We start from the raw sequence: 22857 nt of genomic DNA on the forward strand, positions 1-22857 counted from the left end.
TCTTTTATCAGCCTTCAGAATGTTGCTTCTGGAAAGGAATGTGAGAACCATCCTGGCCCCAGCACTCTTAAGCTTTTAGTTCCAAACAGAAAGAACAGTTAGAAAATGTACTATAGGAAAACATGTTTATGCATGTGGGTTTTGAAATCACCTTGGATCCTGCTGAACCTTGTGTAGATGTTTACACACTTTCACTAATTTTTAAATAAACTACAGCTTCCATCTCTTTTTTCATAATATTTGGATTTTACACAGCTGAAGATAACAAATCCTGTGCTCACATGATGTAATGTGGCAGAACTCCACTGCGGCCACCGCAAGATTGGTGACTGGTGTCAAATAAGAACCTCGCGATTTATTTGAACAAACTTCACCATTTCAGTACTGGTTTAATCTACAGTTACTCTCCATTAAAAGAAATTAATGACATTCCTATATAGAAGTAGAAACCTGATGGAACGTGCTTTTAGAAAATTTTACTTAGTCTTTGCCAAAAATGTTTATGAACAGAAATAATTTTCAACCTAATTTTCTTACGGGAGAAAGGACATAGGAGAAGAGAAAGAAAGGGGCTCTGTCACTGGGCGTGCCAGTTGTCAGGGCACACTAGAATCAGATCCCAGGCACACACACACACACTTTACCCATGTTTGTGAAGACAGACAAGAGGTCTTGTTTTCGCTCCAGTAAGTATTGAAACAAATTTTGAAAGTGCAATAATGAAGAGTAATTTTTATCTGAGCTCCTCTAAATTTGCTCAGTCAGAATCACTCACCTTTGTCACATGGTGCTTTTCATGTTGTACTGGAATCTTAAACATTTGGCACCAATATGTTGTATCCTTGTCTGGTACAGGCACCTGTCTTAATAAAAAGGACAAGAACACAATATTATAAAAGTCATATTACCCTGTTGCAGAAGCCCAAAGCTTTGGCTGCCACTTTATCCCCATGTCTACATAAACCCAAAACCCAGAGTAACTTACGTCTTTGTTTGTCAAGTCGAAGTATGGCAAAGAGGCAGATAAGACTTCTTCTTTCTCAGGATTCAGCAAGCGTAGACTCTTTGTACCACGATTAGACCCATGGTAATTTTGACCTGCTTCTCCCATGTCTTTGTGGTGGTAGGCCCATATTACCCGCACTGTGCTCTCCTGGGTTAAAAAAAACCCAACCAAACCAAAAAGTCTGTAAGGAATAGGAACAATATCTTTCTTACATAGTTCACATAATTCCTATGATAGGTATGATGTAGGTGTTGCTGTATTTGAACAATGACAATGTATACCAGAGCAGCAGCCACCCAGTGACACAATTTTGCCGTTAAAATTAATAATGCTTTCTACTCATAGGGTTCATTGGAGATATGCAGAAGCTGAAACTCTCTCTGACAGACTCCTTCATTACTGTCATGAATTTAAATCGTATCTGCAAATAGCAGAACAGACTCATAAAGAGGTAACCAACAACATGCATGAAAAAGGTTTTTCTAGCGAGGCCAGCAATCAGAAGGCTTCCCCCCAAAACATCTTCCAGGCTCAGCTCTGTAAAGATGTGAATACCTTCTGTGAACTGCTGTCCTTACATGCTAGGGAAGATAGAAACTCAATTACAGAACAGATTTACACTTTAAAAATCCATCTACAGCCATAGCACAGATCAATTCTCTGTAAAACATTCTCAGATTGCAATAATCACCCTTGAGACAAAGCACTCTAATAAATCCTGAAGTGTCCCAGAATGTTGAATTATACTGAGAATTTGGAGCAGGTGTGAAAACCATAGATCTATTGACTGCCTGGAAATGTGGCAGTTTATACAGCTGTGGTTTGCTTCCTGTATCTTTCAGCTCATCATGTTGTTATTATTGCATATATTGTGAAAACATAGATAATTAAAATAGTGTTGAACTACTATAGCCATGCTTCCAAAATTAGTAGTAAACAAGCCAAGGCACAGAAAACCCTGCAAATCTCTCTAGCCTACCTGTCATTTCCAATACAGAAGTTATGAACTTCATATTATTTAAAATTCTGCTTAGGAAACAGTACAGCAGTCCCTAAGGCAACAGAAGAATTTACGATGAAAAGTAGTTTAACCTGGAAAGAGTTTTATCATAAAACTCTTCTACTTCTTAATTTTGAATAAAGAAATAAAACAAATATATACTTTAAATATATCTGCTCCAAACTTTTTAAAAAGTCTATCTTTAAGATCAATTACAAGTTAGTGTAAGACCTGAAAAGTGTTTCTCAACTCTTGAATGATTGCAACTGTGGGATATGGCACTTGATGGCCCAGAGGTACCTCTTTCAATCCTGTGTTCACTTCGTGTGTTAGAAAATAGAGAACATAATGCATTAAAGTAGAAGGACAAAGAAAGCTGAAATTAAAATATAAGAGCTTAATAGAAAGAGCACAAGTATTTTACATGGTTTATTTAAGTTGACCAAACAGATGTTTTGGAAACTGAATTTCTCTAATTCTATCCTTTTACTAAGATGAGATTGTAATAACCAGCTTCAGAACCACGTATACATTCGGCCTGTATTAATTACTTCATCTATCTACATCTAGGCAGAGCCTCTTACCGTTATGCTTTTGTCATTTGTATCACAAGTGTGCAGTTCTCTGCTAAATGCCAATATTGTATGTGTGCTGTTTTCCATGGCATATTCCAGATGGTAATCCTGTTGGGGGTCCTTTTTAAGTACTCTGTTTTCATCTGTAAAATAATCCTGTCAAAAATAAAAGGTGGGCCATTATTAAAATCTAATATTAAATTAAAAAGAAAACTTTATGTCCAATACTGAAGCCTCTTAAAACATATCTTTATATAAAACGCCGAAGTATCATAGTTTTGTATCAAATTATAATTTTAATGTGGCACTGAACATTTTTTTCATTAAAAATCTTCAGGAAAGCAAGTATCCTTGATAAGAAGCTTAAAGAATGTCTTCAGCAACTTCAGCAACATGCTGCCTGTATTTAACTGCAGAAATAAAGGCTGTACCAACAACCAAGAAGCCTAATTTATTGTGACTGGGGTGTCATGAACTTCAGGGGAAATTACAGAGACAACAAATTTAGCTTAAGATTCACATCAACACGACTTTTTCTTTCTTTTTTCTTCCCCACAAAAAGCAAACCTCTTGAACGAACATTGACTAGAACCAGAAACCCTATGGCTTAACTAGCTCGGAAAGTGCTCAGTTCATACAAAAGGTGCTGGGTTGGGGTTGGGTTGGGGCTCTGAGGGCAGGGGGAGCTGCTTGTAAAACAGACGCTCCCCGTGTGGGGTTCAGCAGAGGCACGGTACAATAGAGGAGCGGCTGCAGCAATGCCAGGTCATTAACCTCCTCACCCCAAATTCCTGCGGCCCCGCGCAGCTGGGACCCAGCCCTCCCTCCCCTCCCACCCCAGCCACCTGGAAAGGGCTCAACAACACCTCAGATGCACCTCCTCCGGTCACCCTCCTTTGAGATTCAGGCTGTTTCTGGGACGGGGAGGGGGGGCTTTTAACTAATAGCTATATTTCTCACGCCGAACAGGCTACAGGCAGACACCATTAATCATGCAGCACCCTTGCAGAATAATGCAGTGCTGGCTGTTCCTAGAAGGCATTTACTTCTGTAGCTGTTTGGACCTCCATTCACTTTTAGAGAGATTTCTGTCTTTCCCCTTTTGTTGAAGTGGAGGGAACCGAGATGAAAAATTGTAAAATATTACGTCCAAGTATTTTGATACCAGTAACAGTAGCTGATACCTTATTAATTCACTAAAGGATCATTTAAGAGCTGTAATCTTCAGTTTAACCCCACCCTAGAAATCTGCGTGTGTGCAAGAGACGACATGCACACCAGTCAGAGTTCACAAGCTGGTCTGCCTTTTATTGATGTACAAATAACTGCATGCCCAAACATTTCATTAAGGTATATTAATTTGGATGAAAATTTGTATAAAATAGTCTCAGTCAAGATTCAGACTTAAGGAAGAAAAGGGTAAAAAGCTAACCATTTTTTATCAGCATGAAAATACTTAGATTTAATTCTGTCTTGCCAAAACAAATGAAAGAGTTGGATTTTTTCAGTTCTGGAACAAATCTAAATTTTGAAGATTCTGAAAGGTACTGAAAACAGTCCTCCTTTTCCTGTCAGCACTTCTCGTGACTACAAATGAATGAGTACATATATGAAAGAATACACACATGGAAAAATAATCACCAAAAAGAGCAAAAGACCTGAAGCTGTATGCTGAAAGAAAGGGAACTGCTGACTTATGTTTGTCTAGAGAAAGAGTTTTGGATTAACTTTTCCAGAGGGAAATAATGGGCCTGTTCTGCGATGGTACTTGAAGAGGGATACTTTATGGGGTCAAAACACTCCCTGCATCAGAGCTTGGAAAGAGGCAGTGTGCATCTATACGCAGTATCATCCCGGCTCTGAAAACACTCCTCTGTGGAATCTCCACTTCCATCTTAAAAATAGTAAGGGCTTGCCTGGACGAGAAATGTAACCTTGTGAACATCAGCTTTTATTAAAGTGTGATATCGTTGCTGAAGTGTTACAATAAATTGGAATAAGGCATCCTTGTATTAGAATAAGCACCCATACATTGAATTATTGAAGAATACAAATTCAGGAATAGCTTTTCCTCATGTGAACAGGTTGAAAATCTTTGGCTGAAACCATTGTGAAGGAAAACTCAGAAACAGGAAGCAAAGTTAGGTGTGCACACTCAAATATTTTGCCAGTAAACTTCATCATTTCTTAAGAAGTCTAGAGGACACAGCCGTAACCAAAAAAACCTCTTGTAGCCCTGACTTCCACAAGCCTGTGGGGAGAATGCAAAAATAACTCAAAGAAGCTGTGTAATTAAGGTATTAGATCAGATTTGGCTTGATAACGTGATTGCCAGTGTAATTATTTCACTCGCCTGGACAACAGACAAAGACAGGTCACAGCTCTGCCTCACTGCGAGGGGCTCATTTTGTGGCTGCTAGCGAATGCTTTGGGAAAGTTGGTCCCAAAGCCCAGGAGAGGACCACGCCGCTCCCCGCAGGAGGAGAGCCATGTTGGGGGAGCTGCGTTGGGTGCTCGCAGCGCTGCCTGCCCGGGCACTCGCTGCCTACCTGTCGATGCTGAACAGTGCCTCGCTCCGTGACTCACCTTAAATTATTTTGCGGGTAGATGCTAATCTGACCAACTAACATTAATCTTTCCCATGTGAAAATATCTGTGAAGTAATGAATTCCTTGGCTTTACTTACTCTCTTTGCCTGATTTGCCTGATGCACACCACCTTGCAACAGCCCTTGAATATCAGGGTGCTGAGAATACCTGGGAAGCAAATTTTTGTGGCACACAGTAAGACAGAGACACCCATTTATGCCCCAAATCCTACAACTCCACTCAGTGCAGTGGGACTGCCCTAGAGGAATCAAGTGTGAGTACACTTGCCATGAGCTATTTAGGAGTTAGCGAACTGCCTCTATTACTACTTTTATTTCCTTTGTTGAAAATTATCCAGATGATCATCACAAAAATAAAATCAAATAATATAACAAAAAAATATTTCTGAATAGCTCAGAATTTGATTGCTCAACCGCTAACATGAAAATTATTTGTTTACCAGTTTTAAAACAAAATAAGGCCACATTGCCAAGGAAACATGCTGATCTCTTTCTGTTCACAGAGAAGAGTTTTAAGTCAAACTACGTTGACTTTGCTAGTTTGCTCATCAGAGCTTAAAAGCCTTTAAGACACTTATACGTGTACAAAATGTAATGAACAAAAGGAGATTATAAAAAATGAAGACACACTGCAAACTGTGATGCCACATCCTTTTCAGCAGCATCTTGGAAAAGTAAGAGAAAGTTAGTTGTAGTTATATCTATATAGATATATGTCTGTATCTTTATACATCCCTTAAGCTTCCTTTCAGAGTAGAAAAATAAGAATAAATGAAAGTCTGCTCCTATGGTACAAATGCAATCAAATCCACCACATCTGGACAGCCCACACACCATTTAACTCCTTGTGTCTAGTCAAAGAAGAAAGCTGGGTACCTCTGAAGGCCTTTGAAAAGTGACTTGTAAGGCCAAAGGACAGCACAGAGGATGGATCCACCAGAGGTCAGAGAGAGGATGTTAGGCATCTGGGCTTCAGCTGAACTGAGGATATCTAAATATGGTTCAAAACTCTGTCCAGGCCAGACTATCATAACACAGATCTCATCTAAATTCACAAATTTCACTCATGTAATTCTGTAGAGAAAGGAGTGTGACATTTGCATCAACAGAATTACAGTGCTTTGTTATCTGTCACAGATGGGCTGAAATGTGCCTCATATTGGAATAGTTTATTCTTCCTACTGGGTAGCAAAAGGCTCTGACGTGGTGACCTCTTTTACACATACTTGGTTTTGCCACTCCACACAGTTAGCTAGAAAACCTGTGTCTTTTGTAGGACAAATTACACTTATACAAGTCCCCATGAATTTCATGGAGTCCTAACAGAGACCTACAACAATTAGCAAGTCCTTAAAACTGAATTTCTGAAACACTAACAGCACAAACCTGACAACATGGATTTATGTACTGATTCAGCACTTGCATCCAGATTCTTCTGGTTCTTATACTCACAAAAGTATATATCATACGGTAAATGAAGATTTCAAGTTCCACATCAACTTTACAAAAGTGTAAGCATTACAGAAAGAGAAGATAATGGTGAAACGACTACATTTTTCTAGTATGAATACCTTATTTTGGTTATTTAAATCATGTTTCAAACAAAGTTTTGGAAGTATTACTGGTCATGCTACATAATAACAAAGATGTTATTTTTATTTCAGAATTTTCTTATGTAAACTGTTTACATGTGAAACATTTAAAGTTTCTGCACTCCATTTGATAACATTGCATAAAATGGTATTTTAAACTCTGGACTAAGTTGTGCAATCACTCAAATAATTAGGTATCTCCTTCCTCACATTACCTAGAAATTGAAACAACATACGGAAAATGAAAAATCTTCCTGACAGTACAAATTATTTTACGTTCTTTTCCAGATGTGAAGCCAATCATGTTATACTGTTTTTCAGATCCCATTAACCTTTCTCTTTCTTAAAAAAAAAATGTTTTGCGGCGTATAGAATTTCTGATTGCTGCTCTACAAACAGTCAGGGAGAATAATTTCTGAAGGATGTGAAAAGAGACTGGTTTCTCCTTTGAGAATGTAAGCACAGCTGCAGAGGGAAGCCTGACCCCTAAAGCACCTCCAGCTGTCATCGCAGACTTGAACAGGTGTTTATGGGACTCCCTCCCCAGATCTTTACAATGTACAAGATCGGACTTTTTATGATATCCATTTCCCATCCTAAATTATATACAGCACCTTTCCATCTCAAGAAGCATAAAATAACTCTCAAACTGTGGCCCCATCCAGCAATTGCCTTGTGGGCTCGGCTTGTGAGCAGCTCTGTTGCCGGGATTTGTACACGCTGTCCTCCTCTAACCAGGAGATCGCTTCCATTTCGGCAGCAATTTAACACTTACAAGCGAGTAAAGGGACAAGCCAGGAATGGGAAACGAGGGAAAAACAAGCTCTGTTGCAACTAGTCCTCGCCTGTGGTATGTAGCCAACCCAAGGAGTTTTGAACATCCCCAAACTACCAAACTGATGTCTAAGACCAGGGCTGAGGACAAGTTTGGCAAAAGGAATCGGGAAGCTGTAACCAAGATGAAAGTTGGCGCAGGAGGGGATCTATCTGTGTATAAATAGGATGGATAAATTGCTACAGTACGCAAAAGAACTGACCAAAACGTTTGTTTGAAATAAGCACCAAGCTATGCCTTTCTGGGTTTCCAAAAAAATAAATGTGGTTAACATTTCTCTTCTTTATTGTTGCATTCAACTTAGATGGAATCCCGCTGCTCATGGTTCCAGCACACACTGGATGTTACCACCAAAAAGAAGCTGTTTTTACATTGTATTTGGCAAGAAGCAAACAGAGCATGAGTTTACAAATAAGCAAACCAAACTTTTTTGCAACCTCAAATAAATTTCAGCTTGAGTTTCAAGCAAAGATCTTACTATGCTCTTACGTTAGGGAAAAACAGAGCCCACCCACAGAAAACTAGCAGAAAGCAGGAATCTGAAAGCATCATTGCTCCGTATAAAAATTACCTTAAGAGCATTAGAGTTGGCTGATCCAATCTTGGGATTGGCCCCAAATGAAAAAATATCCACAGAAAGAGTACAGTGACAGCTATCAAGGAGCTGCAAGAAGTTCCTAAAGTAACGAGGATCAGTTAAGTTCAGCTGTTGCCCTGTGAGCGGTCTGTTTGTAATTAATTTACTGATTGATTTATTTATTTCTACCTACATAACAGATGAGTATGAAGTGATTCACTTCTTGCTAGGAAGCCTGGATCTCACTCATGCAGGCGGTTCCGAGAAGCTGTACACAATTCCTGGCAAAATTCCAATTAAACTGAATTACACTGGAGTAAATGTGTCTTATTTACTTCAGGTGTACCACTAACTTAAAAAAGGACAGAAAATTTTTATCTATAACAAATAATCGTGGGTGTGTCTGTATTTTAAATGCATACACATATGAGCAAAGACACACATTTTCCACTTGTGTGTTTACAGAAACAGATAATGGATGTATGCGCGTGGCATGTACATATATTTTGTTTGCAAAAAGAGGGTGTGTATTTTTTACACATGGAACACAGTTATTTACTTAGAGACATGCCTTTCTTCATTCAAACTGGAAGTCATCTGAATAGACTTCAGCGTATTTCTTGTATCTAGCTAAATGCTGCCTGGGGCGGCTTCCCGGTAGCCTACAGCTGGCAGTCTGTTGGCTTGTACCCTTGGTTTCTGTGGCATTCCCCTGGGAGAGATAAAAATATCGCATTCTCCACACACAAATGAAAAACACCGAAATGGGGAGAGCTTTCTGATTTACCACACAAAGGTGTAAGAAGCACGAGCGGTTAGAAGTTAAAATACGACATCGCGTATTGGCGTGGATAATTTGACTTCGCAGCAGAGTTCCAAGGACCTATCCAAGTCTTTACATCAAGAATAAATCTTCATTTAAGAGGTTATATTCTAGTTTTATCAGAAGCTATAAAGCTAGATTAAAGGCTGTCCTAACACAAACTGACTAGACAAAACATGTAGCAATGTGTTTTAAAGGGAAGAAAACCTGTAAGTAGGAGATGCTGCGTGATCCAATCTCACAACTATACTTTATCACAAGGAACATTCCTTACATGGGAGCCACAGTTAACCAGCACAAGTTTTCTTGTTTTAATTACTTTAATTACTTCAATTACTTCAATTATGAGGAAGTTTGAAAAACACTTAAGGGATTTTTGCGCACAACTATCAGCGATACTCATTCCCAAAATCTCTGTATGTTCCTTCAAAAATCTCCCCTCCTCCCTCTCCTACTTCTAAGATACTTGTTTATATTGAGAATGAAATCATTCCCCCATTATTTTAAGCCTTTGCATCACTCATGGTGGCTACATGTCCATTCTGCTCCAGGTACTTATTTTTGGGGAGTGTTAAGGAAATTTCATTTCCTTGGTGTTCCCAAAATCCACAGGGCAAGAAAAAACACCACAAAGAACAAAACAAAACTTGCAGAATAGCCCCCCAAAGCCTGCAAAATACAAGAGCTACAGAATTCTTCTCATGTTTTGTTCACCAGCTGTTGCTTCCTTGTCCTAACTATTGTACTTCTGAGAGGGAACTGCAAAGCGCCCAGCCAGCGGAGATGTACGCTGGAGTGTCTCTTTATGCCCCACATGGAAGCCAAGAGGGACTCATTAGTCATCTGGAGATTTTGCCCCATTGCCCAAAGGCATGAAATACCTCCAACAAAGCACCAACTGAGATATGTCAGTGTGGCACTCACTTTGCATCTCTCTCTTGGTGCCTTTCAAGTTGTTTTCTAAACACTTCTTTTGTTGCTGTTGGCATGAGTGCACTTAAAAGCAGCATATCGTTAAGCATAGAGAATGCTCGCTGTTGTCCGTCCTTTAAAATCTCTTCCAAGTACTTCCCTATGAGCAATTAAGCTAACTCTATGGGATACATTTGATAACAGATATTCTTTAGTTTGGGTGACAGTTAACAAGCAAGGCTGTAATGAATAATAAAGTACTTTTTAGTGACACACAGTCCCTATTCACCCTGAGTAGGGACTATTTTTGTGCAAGTTCAACAGAAGATTCGAACAATGCAACCCTCTTGTATAACTTGCACAAAATAGGCATTCATCAAGGAGGATTACTCTCCCCAAAATGGGGCTCTCAGCAGCTACGTGCTGTGGGTGGGGATGCACAATTCCAGACAGGGGTGGAGACCAAGGAAAAGGCATGGGTCTAGCATGAAAAATGCATGCTGTGTCAATTCATAAGCACAAAAGAGATGCATTTAAAAAAAAAAATAAAAGAAAGAAAGAAAGGGGGGGGGGGGGGGGAAGGAGAAACGAAAACTAGATGCAAAAGCTGAGGCTGCCCCAAGAACTTTTATGAAGAATAACACATGCTGCAAATGACCACGGTGATATTTCAAGTTAACATGTTGCCACATACAAACTCCCCTTCCAAGTACACCCTATCCCTCTAGAGACAAAGGCAGCTCCCAGCTTTCCAACACCAGCCCCCATTGGTATCTTCCACCTGTTCTCAAACGTGCTCACCCAAACCCCAAATAATCTGCCACTCTGTCACCACCACAGGGCTCTCAGTAACGTGCTAGAATAATTTTTTCACGGATGTCCGTCTTTTTCTCCCTCTGCTTGGTAGAGGTGTGTCCCTCACAACAATGCAGTAAAGCTCTATGTATATATGTATATATACATACATGTATATATGTATATGTATATCTGTATATATGTATTCATGCTATGTCCTCTACATCCTCCCAAAATACGTCTAGGTCCCCATTCCAAATACTGAACTTCTGAAACATTAGGACAGTAAATGTCTAACTCTCCGATTGTTCAATGCTCTCCAAAAAACTACTCTGGTACACCATGAAGGCTTGTTCTTCTCTCATGACATCAAAACACTTTTCACCTTGATATATTTAGAAGGAACTAAACCTCAGGCATTCAAATCATTTTAGCCTTTATTTATTATGCCAGACACCCTTTTAGCTCAAATACAGCTCAAATACGGAGAAGCAAACCAAAACAAATAACTCATTACACCCAAGTTCAGCATACACCTAAAAACTAAGGAAGTCAAACCCAATCTCGGATATCCAGAACTTTGAGTCACCAGATTTTTCCAAGGAAAGCACTGCGTGCTGTCGGTGGGAATAGCACCTACTTGCGCTGAGACGATAAGAATAAATGCCAGAGGAAACGTTTTTTCTCATCTCTGAAAACTATCTGGAAGTTTTCCTCTACCTCAACACCCCGATCCTCCACAGACTAAGGAGTATCTGCTTTTACCTCTCCTGACAGCTGTAGTCTGACTACATTTACATGTTTGCTCCCAGAAGAGAACTCCTTCCTCTGCAAACACTTTCTATTTTTAAAGGAGGAGAGAGAATTTAAGGGGGGGAAAGGAGGCTAAATTCTCCCAAGAGACTAGCAATTTCAATGCCCACTTGAAAGGCTATAAAGGTGTTTCAGGACATCTTCTGAAAATCAGGCCATGAACAAGCATCTCAGAACTTTCAAAGAAACCAAAAAATGACCCTTCGAAGAGTTTAGACCACGATGCACATTTTCCAACTGATGATCATGGAATAAAAACATATTTCTAAAACCAAAAAGAAAAGTAAGTTCTTTCATTATAGGGTGTACATATTTTATAGAGCGCAGCTAGGCATAAAACCACGTACTTTCAAGGGTATTATCTATGAAAAATTCTTTTTTAGTAGTAAATAATGTAAATGATGATGATGTACACTTAACACAGAACGTGTTTTTAAAATGTTAACTGTATATGTGTGTCCAGTAAAGGGAAGAATTAGAGGTTATTGAAATAGCATCCTAGAACAAGTTATTCATTCTATAGCAATCCCTGCTGACTGGCCAGAAGAAGCTTTTGCATGAAGTTTGATTCTCCATTGTCTTTGTACCTGGCATTTCCTTGTTGGTGCCAGTATGGAAATACTTAAACCGAGCAACTTTTTTAAAGGATGTCATTACAGTTTAAAAAGAAACCTTGCTGCCTAGAACTGAAGAAAAAATCGAGAAAACCTCAGCCTGCAAGCAAGCTTAACAGATAGAAGTGTTTCTTCTGTGCCTTACCTACTCAGAAGTTCCACAAAATAACTCGTAGCGCTTAGCGTAGCTGTTGTTCATGTGCTAAATTAGCGTTTCGGGAAAAATATCAGGTGCTCTGTAAGAGGAGGTGCTTGCTACGGCCCTTTCCTTTTCTATCGCAGTTGTATTTGTCATGGGATGCCAGTGAATAAAATCTTACAAAGAAGAATGGAATTTGTATGAAGCCATTTTTAAAGGACACTGAAAACCTGTGAGAGGTGCTGGAAAGAGCCACAGACGTGCTTTGAGCCCTGGGAAAAAATGTCCAGCAGTGGGATACTTGAAGAGCTCGATCTGTTTATTTTATGCAAAAGAAAATTGAGGATTGACTCGATTACAGCATATAAATAACTTTATGGAGGTGGGATGGGGGAAAGTAGACTTTGTAATATAGTAGAGAAAATACATAGCCGGAATCTGAACCCAGATGAACTAATACTGGAAAGCAGGAACAGCAAAGACTCACCATTGCCACAAACTATCAAGGGAAGTGATGCATCCTCTATCACTGGATGTCTTCACGCTAGCTTTGAGTGCCTTTCTAAAAGGCTTGCTTTACCCTAATAACAGGATCTATGAACTAACCAAGCACAAAGTTTGTGTTTCTTTTAATGGTTAATAGGTGTATCTTCTAAAATGTAAAGCTCCAGCAAGCCTTACATTCTGTGAGCTAAGAGCTCATTGCTTGATAACCAGATCATGTTTTATAAATTACTATTATTATTGTTGATTGATTTAGACTGAGGGTCTGGGAAAAATTACCTTAGTTTTGAAATATGGAGGAAAAATATTCTAAAAATCATCACTCAGAGAGTAGTTAAAACAAATATTTTCCTAAACTTCTCATAGTGAACTAATAGGGGAAAAAAGAAAAGAAAAAAATTATGCTAAAGACTTCCTTTTCCTGGAAAAGGTTTGATTTTATAAAATCTTGACAAATAGTAGGGGGAGCATATCAAGTATTTCGTTTTCTTATAATGAAATGTTAGTCAAAATTCATATTCTTAAAGCAAAACCTTGCAAAATTTAAGCAGCAGCTTCAAAGATCAACTAGTTCTAGCACGACGATGAAAAGACAGACTTCTAACAACTGGGTGTTGCTCTGCTCTTGAACTGTCTCTCTAGAAGTTATTATTCAGGCAACTGGAGCGACAAGTCGCCATGCTGGGCCTGATTCCCCTTTCACTCACCCGCGGGACAAGGTGTACCCTGCTCCCCCCGCCCCAGAGCTGCTCCTCCAGGCTGGATCTCAGGTCGCTGAGCGGGGACCAAAGGTGTGGGTCCCTTCCCCTCTCATGGCTCCTACCCCGCCGGCCACCGGTGCCCCGTGGAGGGGATGCTTCGCTGGAAGCCCCAGCGGAGCTGATGTACCACACTCCTGTGCCCAGCCGCAGCCCTGGCAATATCTGGACAACTACAGAGACGTACCTACAGAATTATGCCAATACACTTGGGCTCCTCTGAGGTTGCTTTACCAGACCAAGGACAAGTAGCTGGAGCCCCAGTGGTTACTCTGTGGGTCCTTTTCAATCTCTGGGTCAGAACAGCTCCAGGTGAGGAGAGCAGGAACACCAGGGGCAGGAGCAGCACCGCCTGCGCCCCAGCAGACGGGTATGTCAGCAGGCTGGGAAGCTGGTGGGATCGTGCCCTCGCGCCAGCGGGATTACAAAGAGGCGCACCAGGACATCCAAGCTCGGTCGCCTGCTGGCAGGGGGAGGGGGAGGGTGCCGCACCTCGCTGCGAGAGACTCTGCCGTCCCTCCCTTCCCCTCCTCGGGTCTGGGCTCCGAGGGCAGGCAGGGAGAGAGCGCCCAAGGAGAGAGCAGGGGGCTGTTGCGCTCTCGGGATGAAGAGGAAGGAAACCCGACACCTTTAAACCCGTGTAGTAGTTTAGAGGGAAGGCTGGCAGGGAGCGGACCGAAAAGGCAGAGCTCCTCCAGGGACGGACGGGGGGGGGGGGGGGGACGGGGACGGGACGGGACACACGCAGAACAATAGGAATAACCGAAAAGCTGGAAGGATGAGGCGCGGAGGTACGGGGTTGAGGGGCGAGGAGGCTCAGAAGAGGGGCAGGGATAGAGGGGCGTCCCGACACCGAGGCAGCAGGGGGAAGGCGGGCGGACAAAGGGGAGCCGGGACGCGGGGCGGGAGCGGGGTGCCGGCAGCGCTGCCCCCCGCAGGGGACGGCAGCGGGGCCTTACCTGCAGGTAGGGCTGGCCCCTCTCCACGCCCCCCACCACGATGTCGGCGGAGGCCATGCCGCCGCCGGCCGAGAGCCCGAAGCCCACGTAGCCGCGGGTGCGCACCTCCAGGCGGAAGGCGAGGGCGCTGCCGCGGCGGCCCCAGCGCAGGCGGTACGCGGCCGCGCCGTCCAGCACCGCGCTGTGCGGGTAGCTCCGCGGCGGCCCGGCGGCGGCGGCGGCACACAGCAGCCCGCCCAGCACCAGCGCCCAGGGGCGCAGCCGCCGCATCCTCCTCCCGCCGCGCACCGGCGGCCGCCGCTGTCTCTGCGTGGGCCCGGGCGCGCGTGTGCGCGTGAGGAGAAGGGGAGTGGGTGGATGGGTGGGTGGTTGGGGGGTGGGGGGGGCCGGGTGCCCCCGTCACCCCGCCCCCGCTGCGGGCGGCACCGTCCCGGCCGGCCCCGTCGGGGCAGCGCGGCCTCGTCGGCGGCCGCTTTGTTCCCTCGCCGCCCCGGCCCGGCGCTGGCGGCCGCCCCCGGTTCTCCCGCGCCGCCCGTCGGGGCCGGGCCGAGCCCCCGGCGCGCCGGCAGCACCTGCCGAGCTCCCCGGTGCTCCCGCGGGGGCTTGCCGGCGAGGCGCTCGCCCTTCGCCTTAACGAGCGCAAACCTTCCTCCCGACGGGGGGGAGCGGAGAGGAGGCGGTGGTGGACGGGCTCCCCCGCTGCTGGCTGGAACCGCCCCCCCAGCCCAACGGGAGCTTTAACTCCAGTGGAGGAAGTCCGCGGGAGGCATCCCGGCGGCTGAACGAGCGCTTCCCAGCTCTCACCAGCTTCTCCGCTTCGTGCGAGCGCGGGGAGCCGCGGGCGGAGGGCTGCGCAGGAGATCCCCCGTCGGGAGAGTTGGCTGTGCTCCGTAAGCGGAAAACGAGGCCTCCCCCAGAGTGATTTGCCCCGAGACGGCTCCAAAAGCAGAGCCCCAAAGCCCACCCGCGTCCCTTGACCCCCCAGCCGGTGCCACCATCCCTCGGCCAGCCTGGCCGTGCCGTCCCAGACACACCAGTAAGAGAAGGTCCATCCCCTTCCCGGCCGCGCACCGCCACCGCCATTTCGGCAGGAAAGATCAGAAAGATGTTTTTGGAGGCATGTTTCCCCAGCCCCCTGCAAACGTGTACGGAAAGGAAAAAATAGCGTAGCACCCGAAACGGGAAGGTCGTGGTCCGCCGCCAGTCGTATTGGCTCTCGAAAGCTCCGAGCAATACGAAATCAGTTTTAATTTGAAGTTATGCTGTTTGAGTTGTGCTTAAACGTCAGAGAAAGAGCCTGGCGCTCAACAGAAATTAAACATTAATTTTATGAAAACCAATCAAACTTGTACATAAGCGAAATTAGTAATGCTTCCTTTGTAGGCTTTTGCATGAAAATATTTCACAAATATCGCCGGGGCTTCCAGAATATCACCACCTACTGTGATGTGAGGAATATATCAAACTACAAAACAATTTCTAGGAAAGAACATGCATAAAAAAGTGATAAGCACCAAAAATTACTTTTACCTAAAACATCATAAGAAATGAAAGAAAACCAATAATGAGATACTGGTGAAATGAAAATAATTTTTACAGGAATAGAATTGGTGTGACCTTTCTTCCAATTGTAGCAGTAACTTCAAAGGTTCAAACTCAGACGACTGACAAAATAGTAAACGATGAGATGCTGAGTGTGTAGATTGTCTTCTAAAAAATTACTGACGCCTACAAGTGGATGTGGATTAATTTAAGCAGAAATTGCAAGTCCACGATACCCCTCAAGGCCAAAGGTGTGACCTCAGCACTCAGCTGGGGGGACGCACCCTTTGGAAATCTGCGTGTTAAAGAAGGGATCCTTAGGACAGTTACAAAAAAAATACATTTATGTTTTCTGGGGGCAGGGGCAAAGAAGGAATGAAGGACATTTCTTAAAATCAGCTTTTTTCTTAAATTTCTTATACGACTATATATTATGTTCTTACATAACAGAAACCCCGAGACAAAGTTTCAGTCATGTGGACATGACAACCTCGCTACAGCAACTTTACCCTCAGAAAGAACAATTGAATTACACACCTGGTAGGAGGATCACTGCCTTTCGACCACCACAGTGGGCACCAAAGTCTAACTAGTGCTTTCTATAGCAAGTGTTGTATAAGCATTTGTACAAAATAATGGAAAATACTCACTTTAAAGTGCTCCATGACGTCTCAGTTTGGTAAGGATGGTACTGACGACATTTAGAAGCCTGTACACAACACGGGGTATTGTTATACAGGGAAGGATGACGGAATATCCCGTACAGCGCCCTATGCTGCGCAGCACAGCAAGCAGCAATAGGGTTCCCCAGCTCGCCTGGATGCGGGTGTCATGAGGGAAGCAGAGCTGCAGGCCGGTGTGCACCGGAGAGGTCGTTGTTAGTAAAGGCTGCACACACCCCCGTACGGAAAGCCTGGCCTCCACCCCCTGCACCTCCGTCCAACTCCCTGCTCCTCTTACAGCAAACAGGCACAGACAGAAAACTGAAAACAAGCTCTAAAGAACTCAAACTTGGGGGTCAGCTGAGATCATACCAGTAATTCAACCAAAAGCCAAGACAGAAGGATTACCTGGTGACTTGGACAAACTGCAGTATCTCAGAAAAGCCAGGGGTTTGTTACAGTGGGTCTGGAATAAGTGGTAACACTCACAGAAAACAGTCTGGTGTTTCTGGTGCCCTGCAGGGGCCGTGGAGAGTGGACAGCCCCTGCACAGCCCAGCATGCGAGTGTCCCGTGCAGATAGAGCCTGTGGCCGCGACATCCCTCTTCCATGGCTCTGGAGCTAACCCCAGATTTCTCCCAGGCTTTATTTTCTTTTGAGGAGAAAAATGACATTTTGGAGGCTGAGAGCTGGAATGGAAACAATGCTCGAGTTCTTGAAATCTCCCATGGGAGTGAATAATCTTCTCTCCACACAGCTTGAGGGTCAGTTCGCTGCTTCTCAGCAGCTCTGAAGACTTTATGCCCAAAGCCCTTGTGGCCTTTTACCAAAACCTGGGGGTGATGGTAACCTGTCTTCCAGCAATGGAACTGCACTCAGCACCCCTGCTCACCCCATCACGCTTGCCACGTTTGGACTAGTACAAGTGCAGGAATAGCAGCCCTATTGCCTTCCAATCTCCAGCAGATATTTTTCCATTAAAACAAACCATCCAAACAGTTTTGCAGAGCTGCGCACTTGATCTGCAAATACTGTGACAAAACCAACCTTTTTCAACATGCTGCTATTTATAATCCTAAGAACAATACTCATGTAATAAAACTTTCCTAGTAGAGTTAGAAGAGGCATTTTGTGGGCAGAGTAGTACAATTCCCAAAACTCGCATTAAGAGACTTTGGTGACTTCATGAAAATTTTTTTGCATCATTAAGAGACCAAACTCATCTGAAGAAAACAGTCTAAGTCTGAGCCTTGGCCTAGAAGCAGTGGTGCTGGCAGGAGCACAGGGCAACATCAGATTACCACCTTCTCCTGGCTGAACTCAATTGCACCGCTTCTCTTCGAGAGGAAGGCAGTCGCCTAACCAAAACCAGAAAGATTCAGTGACTGGTCTTCTTTTTAAAATCTCTTGCTACCATTACTGAAGATGATCTTGCCAATTGCTCCCTTGCACCATTGCACAGCATGGTTCATATACTAAAATACTGATTTAAAAATGGCACTTTTTTATTCATATCACAAATACTTGAGGAAAAAAAAGCACAAAATCTATAAAGCATTAGAAACTTAGTAAAAACGTAGATATCTCTTGACACAAACCAGTGCACTTTGCTGTAGGAGACACTCCACCCATCAATTCCCGAAACTGGAAGGACAGAAAGAACACGGCACAGCTGAAACAACAACCTGTGACTATGCAGAAGAAAGCTGGCCCTCAGCCAGTGAGCTAATTAAGCTGCCTCAGAAAAATCTTAAAAATCACTTGGAGCTGACAGTGACACTGAGTTTCATCCAGAGCAACAACAATAATGTCTTAGCTTACTTTAAAACATAAACACGCCTCCTGCGCCAGATGCCCTTCATCTAATTAGTATAGAAACATTTGAAACCGTCTGTGTAAGGACCTTCTCGGGACTTGCAAGAAATACATGCAAATGCATTGCGTACAAGCGTGGCACGAAGTACCTGTGAGTAATGCTGTGAAGAAGAGTACATAGCGATTACTGTAAAAAAAAAAGCTGCTATGAAACCTAGGCAAAAAGCATTTGAACTCTGTATGCCCTGTGTGACAGATAGATGGACAGACAGGTAGAATTGTAATTACATGTGTATTAACTTCGTAGAGATATATACGAAGCATAAGTAACCATTTAAAAATGGTACTTATACTTAAATGTACATATGTTAAAAGGTATTCCTCTTGAGGGAACATCAGTGCCAGAACAGATACACCCAGTGAAAAGTATAAAAATTGAGACCGGGTTAAATTCATGCAAAGGGAACGATTTCTTTCCCACACCTGAGGAGATACAACCGTGTAGAAATGCCACTGCTGAGGTATGCCCTTGAGGCACTTGCTGTGAATCAGCTCCCAGCATTACACTGCACGACTGACTGCAGCTAAGTGCCTCCTTTCGCAGAGGTACTCGTAAAAGAAGGGAAAAGACAACAACCACAACCAAGAGAAATGAGAGACTCTTTGCTGTAAAGCCTGTCGGCTTTTCCAACTGGTCTAATAAAACTCTTGCCCTCCAATTTTCTCTCCCAAGAGAAGTGAGACGTTTTTATGAACTTGAGTCAAGGTATTTGGAAATTTGGCAAGGCCTGCAGAAACCAGCCTGCCAGCGTGGAAAAGAAAGCTAAATCATTCTGCTAGTGCCCCGAGCACAGGATTAGGAAAATAATTTTTTTCTAACATTGGTTTTATTTTTCTGTCCTCAGGCAAGTCGTTTAAAACATCAACCAACATGAGTACAAACTCGTCATAAGAATAGCTGAAAGTATGCTAGTCTTTATTTATACTAGTTTGAGTTTAACAGAGCATTTAAAACGTAGGTTGTAGGTAGCACAGGAGAGCCCAAAACTATCCTAACCTGAGCCAAGGTCAGGCTGCTTCAGGAACAGAAAGGTAGAAATGCACCTCCTCGGTACCCGCTGGTGCCAAACGTCGCTTCCAGCTCCAGTGATTAATGTATATTACTTCATAAGAAAAATTTGTATCTCTTTGGTATGCCAACCTGAAAGCAAAACCAACTGTGTCTTCTTCTCTCCTATGCCCAGCAAAAGAAAATAAAAATGCAAACCCGGTACATAAAATGCATAGAAAGAGAATTAAAAAGACTTATAAAAGTCTTCATGTAGTTACTGTGTTTGCAGCAATGAATTTAATTAAGTTGTAGGCATTTTCCACTTTACAATGTAAAAATAATTTTCAAGTATTAGGGAAATGGGGCGGAAAAGGGACAAGGGGAAAAATAAAACGTTAAAAGACCAAAAGATGAAGTAATAGAGCAAATTTCAGAAGAAAGAAAAAAAGTATGCTGAAATGCTGGAGAGTTTGTATCCCCACTTTGACTGATACCTCGTTTTTAGAGGGTGTCCATTTTCAGAAGGCGCAATGGAGCCATGTACTTCCCCTCTCAGACCTAGCCAACGCCTTTGATAACTTTTCAGAAAGACACAGGAGTGCATGGGAACGGTGAATACACAACTTCTGGTGTATTTGCGTGGCCATGTTGCTGTTCTCCTAAACGCAGCTTTAATAAACATCAGTAAAACAAGCACAATGCTCTGTTCTCCCACCTTACTCAGGTAGGTCAAGACAAAACAGTTGTTCCTAACTTGAAGGTTTTTTAATACTTTAAGCAAATGTTTAAGAGCAGCCAGATCACCGCGTGTGCCCGAGGGAATGTTTGGCGCTGGCGGAGGCACAGGTGGAACATTTCCACCTTCCTCTTCTTGAAGAAAAGTTGGCCTTGGATCAACACAGAAGAGTTTTCCAGCTCCTCTTACTTGTGCTGGTAATAATGTTCCCCAGGAGCCCATTCTGCTGGCTCAGCATTTCGGAGACACCACCAAGTTCAACCCACAAACCTTCCCGCTCTCCGTCCCCCATCTACATTGAACACAAACAGGATCATCAGTGAAGCTGAGCTTATTCTGTGTAGGTGGTCTCCCACTGTAACAAGCTTCCAGCTGGATCTGCAAGCTGCTTCTCTAACCCTCTTGCATCCTGTCAAAATCTAGGTTTATGTAGGTCATTCCAATGGGGATAGAAATCATTAAATTTACAGGGTAAATAAAAGGTGCTTCCTTTCATTTTCACAGGTGAGAACAGATTTCTTGTTGCCTTCTGTTAGCAAGATGGTATTGTTATTGGCTCGGTGGTTTATACAACGTTTATAAAAGACTTTGCATTGATTAGTACTGTATAATCAACGTTCAATATTCATGGATTTCCGGGATATCCTGCCTGCAAATAGACAGAACACGCAGCTCTGCTGGGCTGTCCTTTAGTAAGAATGCCTCAATGCCACAACACACCAGCACGGGTAAATTAGGTGCTAGGTCACTACCCATAATCAGGCTAAATCTTCATAATTAATTGTCTCGTTAAGGAACAATAGAAAGGCATCATCTCTTTGCCCTTTGCTCCCCAGCTCCTGTCAACACTCAGGAGCATCCTCAATAGGGTAGCACCAGGAGGCAGAGTGCATCTTTTATTTCCCAGAACTTGCTACCATTTGCTAAATCCGGGTATTCCACGCAGCACCCAAACCTGCCACGTTTAGTTTATGTACAGGTGTGACAGGTGTAACGTGTAGGCCTGAATTAATGAGTAATTCTGTGTATATAATGAGTATGAAAACAGTACATATTTTGGAGAGAAATCTTTCTAACTTTAAATGCACATAATCTATAGCTGAACCAATTAAACCAACAAAATTTAGAGTTGCATACATTAATTTTTCAAAACAAATGAGGAGTCTGAGGCTTCTGGTTTTGGGTGGTTTATGGTACACTTCTAAATTGGTTTCTCATAGTTCCATTAAAAATTCCATCCATATTTTTGAGTAGTATTTCAACGATTTTGGCGATTACATGAAACACCTGGTTGGATTATACACTTTAAAATAGTTCCTCTTTTCTGACATTTCTTCATCTAAAAAGTACCTCCATAATCTTCCTCTCATATGGCCAGATAAATCTATTTATCTGGAGCAGAGGCAGAGTGCAGGAAGCCAGCTGGCCCCAGGAAGAACAACAGCTGGTGTCAGGTGGACTTTCACCACAAAGACTCCAGTGAAAAAAATAGAGTCAAACTGCTTCTCTCTGTTGTGTCTTCATAATTTCAAACATGAGCAGATATCTAGAAAACCAAGGTTATTAAACTAATTTTTTTACTGATTATAACAAGATTGTAGAGAGATTATAATAGATTTTATTGGTGATTTAAATATCATCTGTTGCTATCTCCACGTAATACTAAATTTCTGAGAAAGTATATACTAATGCGTTAATAAGGATTTAATATTAACATCTCTTTTACTAAAAAATATAAATACTGCAGGCTGTCAGATTGAGAGTAGACCTGTGGATTTTTTTTCTTAAGACAGGCTGTCTAAAACCAAAATTGGAGTCTTCATCAGAGTAATGCATTTCCCAGGTGAGAATTAACTTCCTGAGACCATCTAAGCCAAGCCCTGACACCAGGACAGGATCAGCTTTTACCTGTGTCAGACCAGGAGGTGTCTGTCCAGCCTCCCCTTCAGGATGTCCATCAGCGTGGATTTTTTTCTCTTCCCCTCTTTCCTTCTCCCTTTGCATAAAATTGACTCCGATCCATCATCTTTTTTCCCAATAGAAAGCTCTGTTCGGTGGCTAATCTTTATAGCAGCAACTTAAGCCCATAACTGCTGCTCTGCACTTTATATATTGATTTGACTGACTGGAAGCCAGCACAGCTGCTCTTGGAGGGAAGGAAGGTGCTTCCTGCTGCCTACCACTTGCTGCCTTGCTCTCTGTCTTGGTTCTTGGTTGTTGGTTCAGAAAACAATGGGTGGATGTAGGTTTTCAACCTGTATGACTTTTATAAGAAGCTGTGCAGCCTTCACAAAGCTTGATAGGCATCCAGTTTTCTAAATATAAATGAACAATCTCTACTGTTTTCCTAATTGGACAGATGGATTCAGAATTCAGAAAGCATAATTTACCTCTGGGATTAATTTCCCTCTCTTATTTATGTCAAAATTAGCAGAACAAACAGAAAACAGGAGGAGACCAGAAAGTGGGACTTGATGCCTTTGGAAGAACGTGTTGTTCTGCAGAAGTGGAGAGCATCCCCGTGCCCTACCCTCTGTGCAA

General features: G+C 42.9%; 1 protein-coding gene across 2 annotated transcripts in view; it reads right to left on the reverse strand.

Annotated features, from left to right (window-relative positions):
- The window catches only part of MOXD1 (monooxygenase DBH like 1), a 67942-nt gene that overhangs the window by 35798 nt on the left and 9287 nt on the right, over window positions 1-22857 (reverse strand). The window contains exons 1-4 of one of the 2 annotated variants that reach the window (XM_075087650.1): window positions 14511-14849; window positions 2591-2737; window positions 986-1153; window positions 776-859 (exon numbers count right to left, since the gene is read on the reverse strand). In XM_075087650.1, the coding sequence (XP_074943751.1) occupies window positions 776-859; window positions 986-1153; window positions 2591-2737; window positions 14511-14780 (669 nt within the window). In that variant the 5' untranslated portion in view covers window positions 14781-14849. Of the gene's footprint in view, window positions 1-775; window positions 860-985; window positions 1154-2590; window positions 2738-14510; window positions 14850-22857 lie in introns of those variants that run through there. The other variant, XM_075087651.1, reaches the window with a different exon arrangement.

This window comes from Phalacrocorax aristotelis, chromosome 3 (assembly GCF_949628215.1).
Source record: "Phalacrocorax aristotelis chromosome 3, bGulAri2.1, whole genome shotgun sequence".
NCBI classification, from domain to species: domain Eukaryota; kingdom Metazoa; phylum Chordata; class Aves; order Suliformes; family Phalacrocoracidae; genus Phalacrocorax; species Phalacrocorax aristotelis.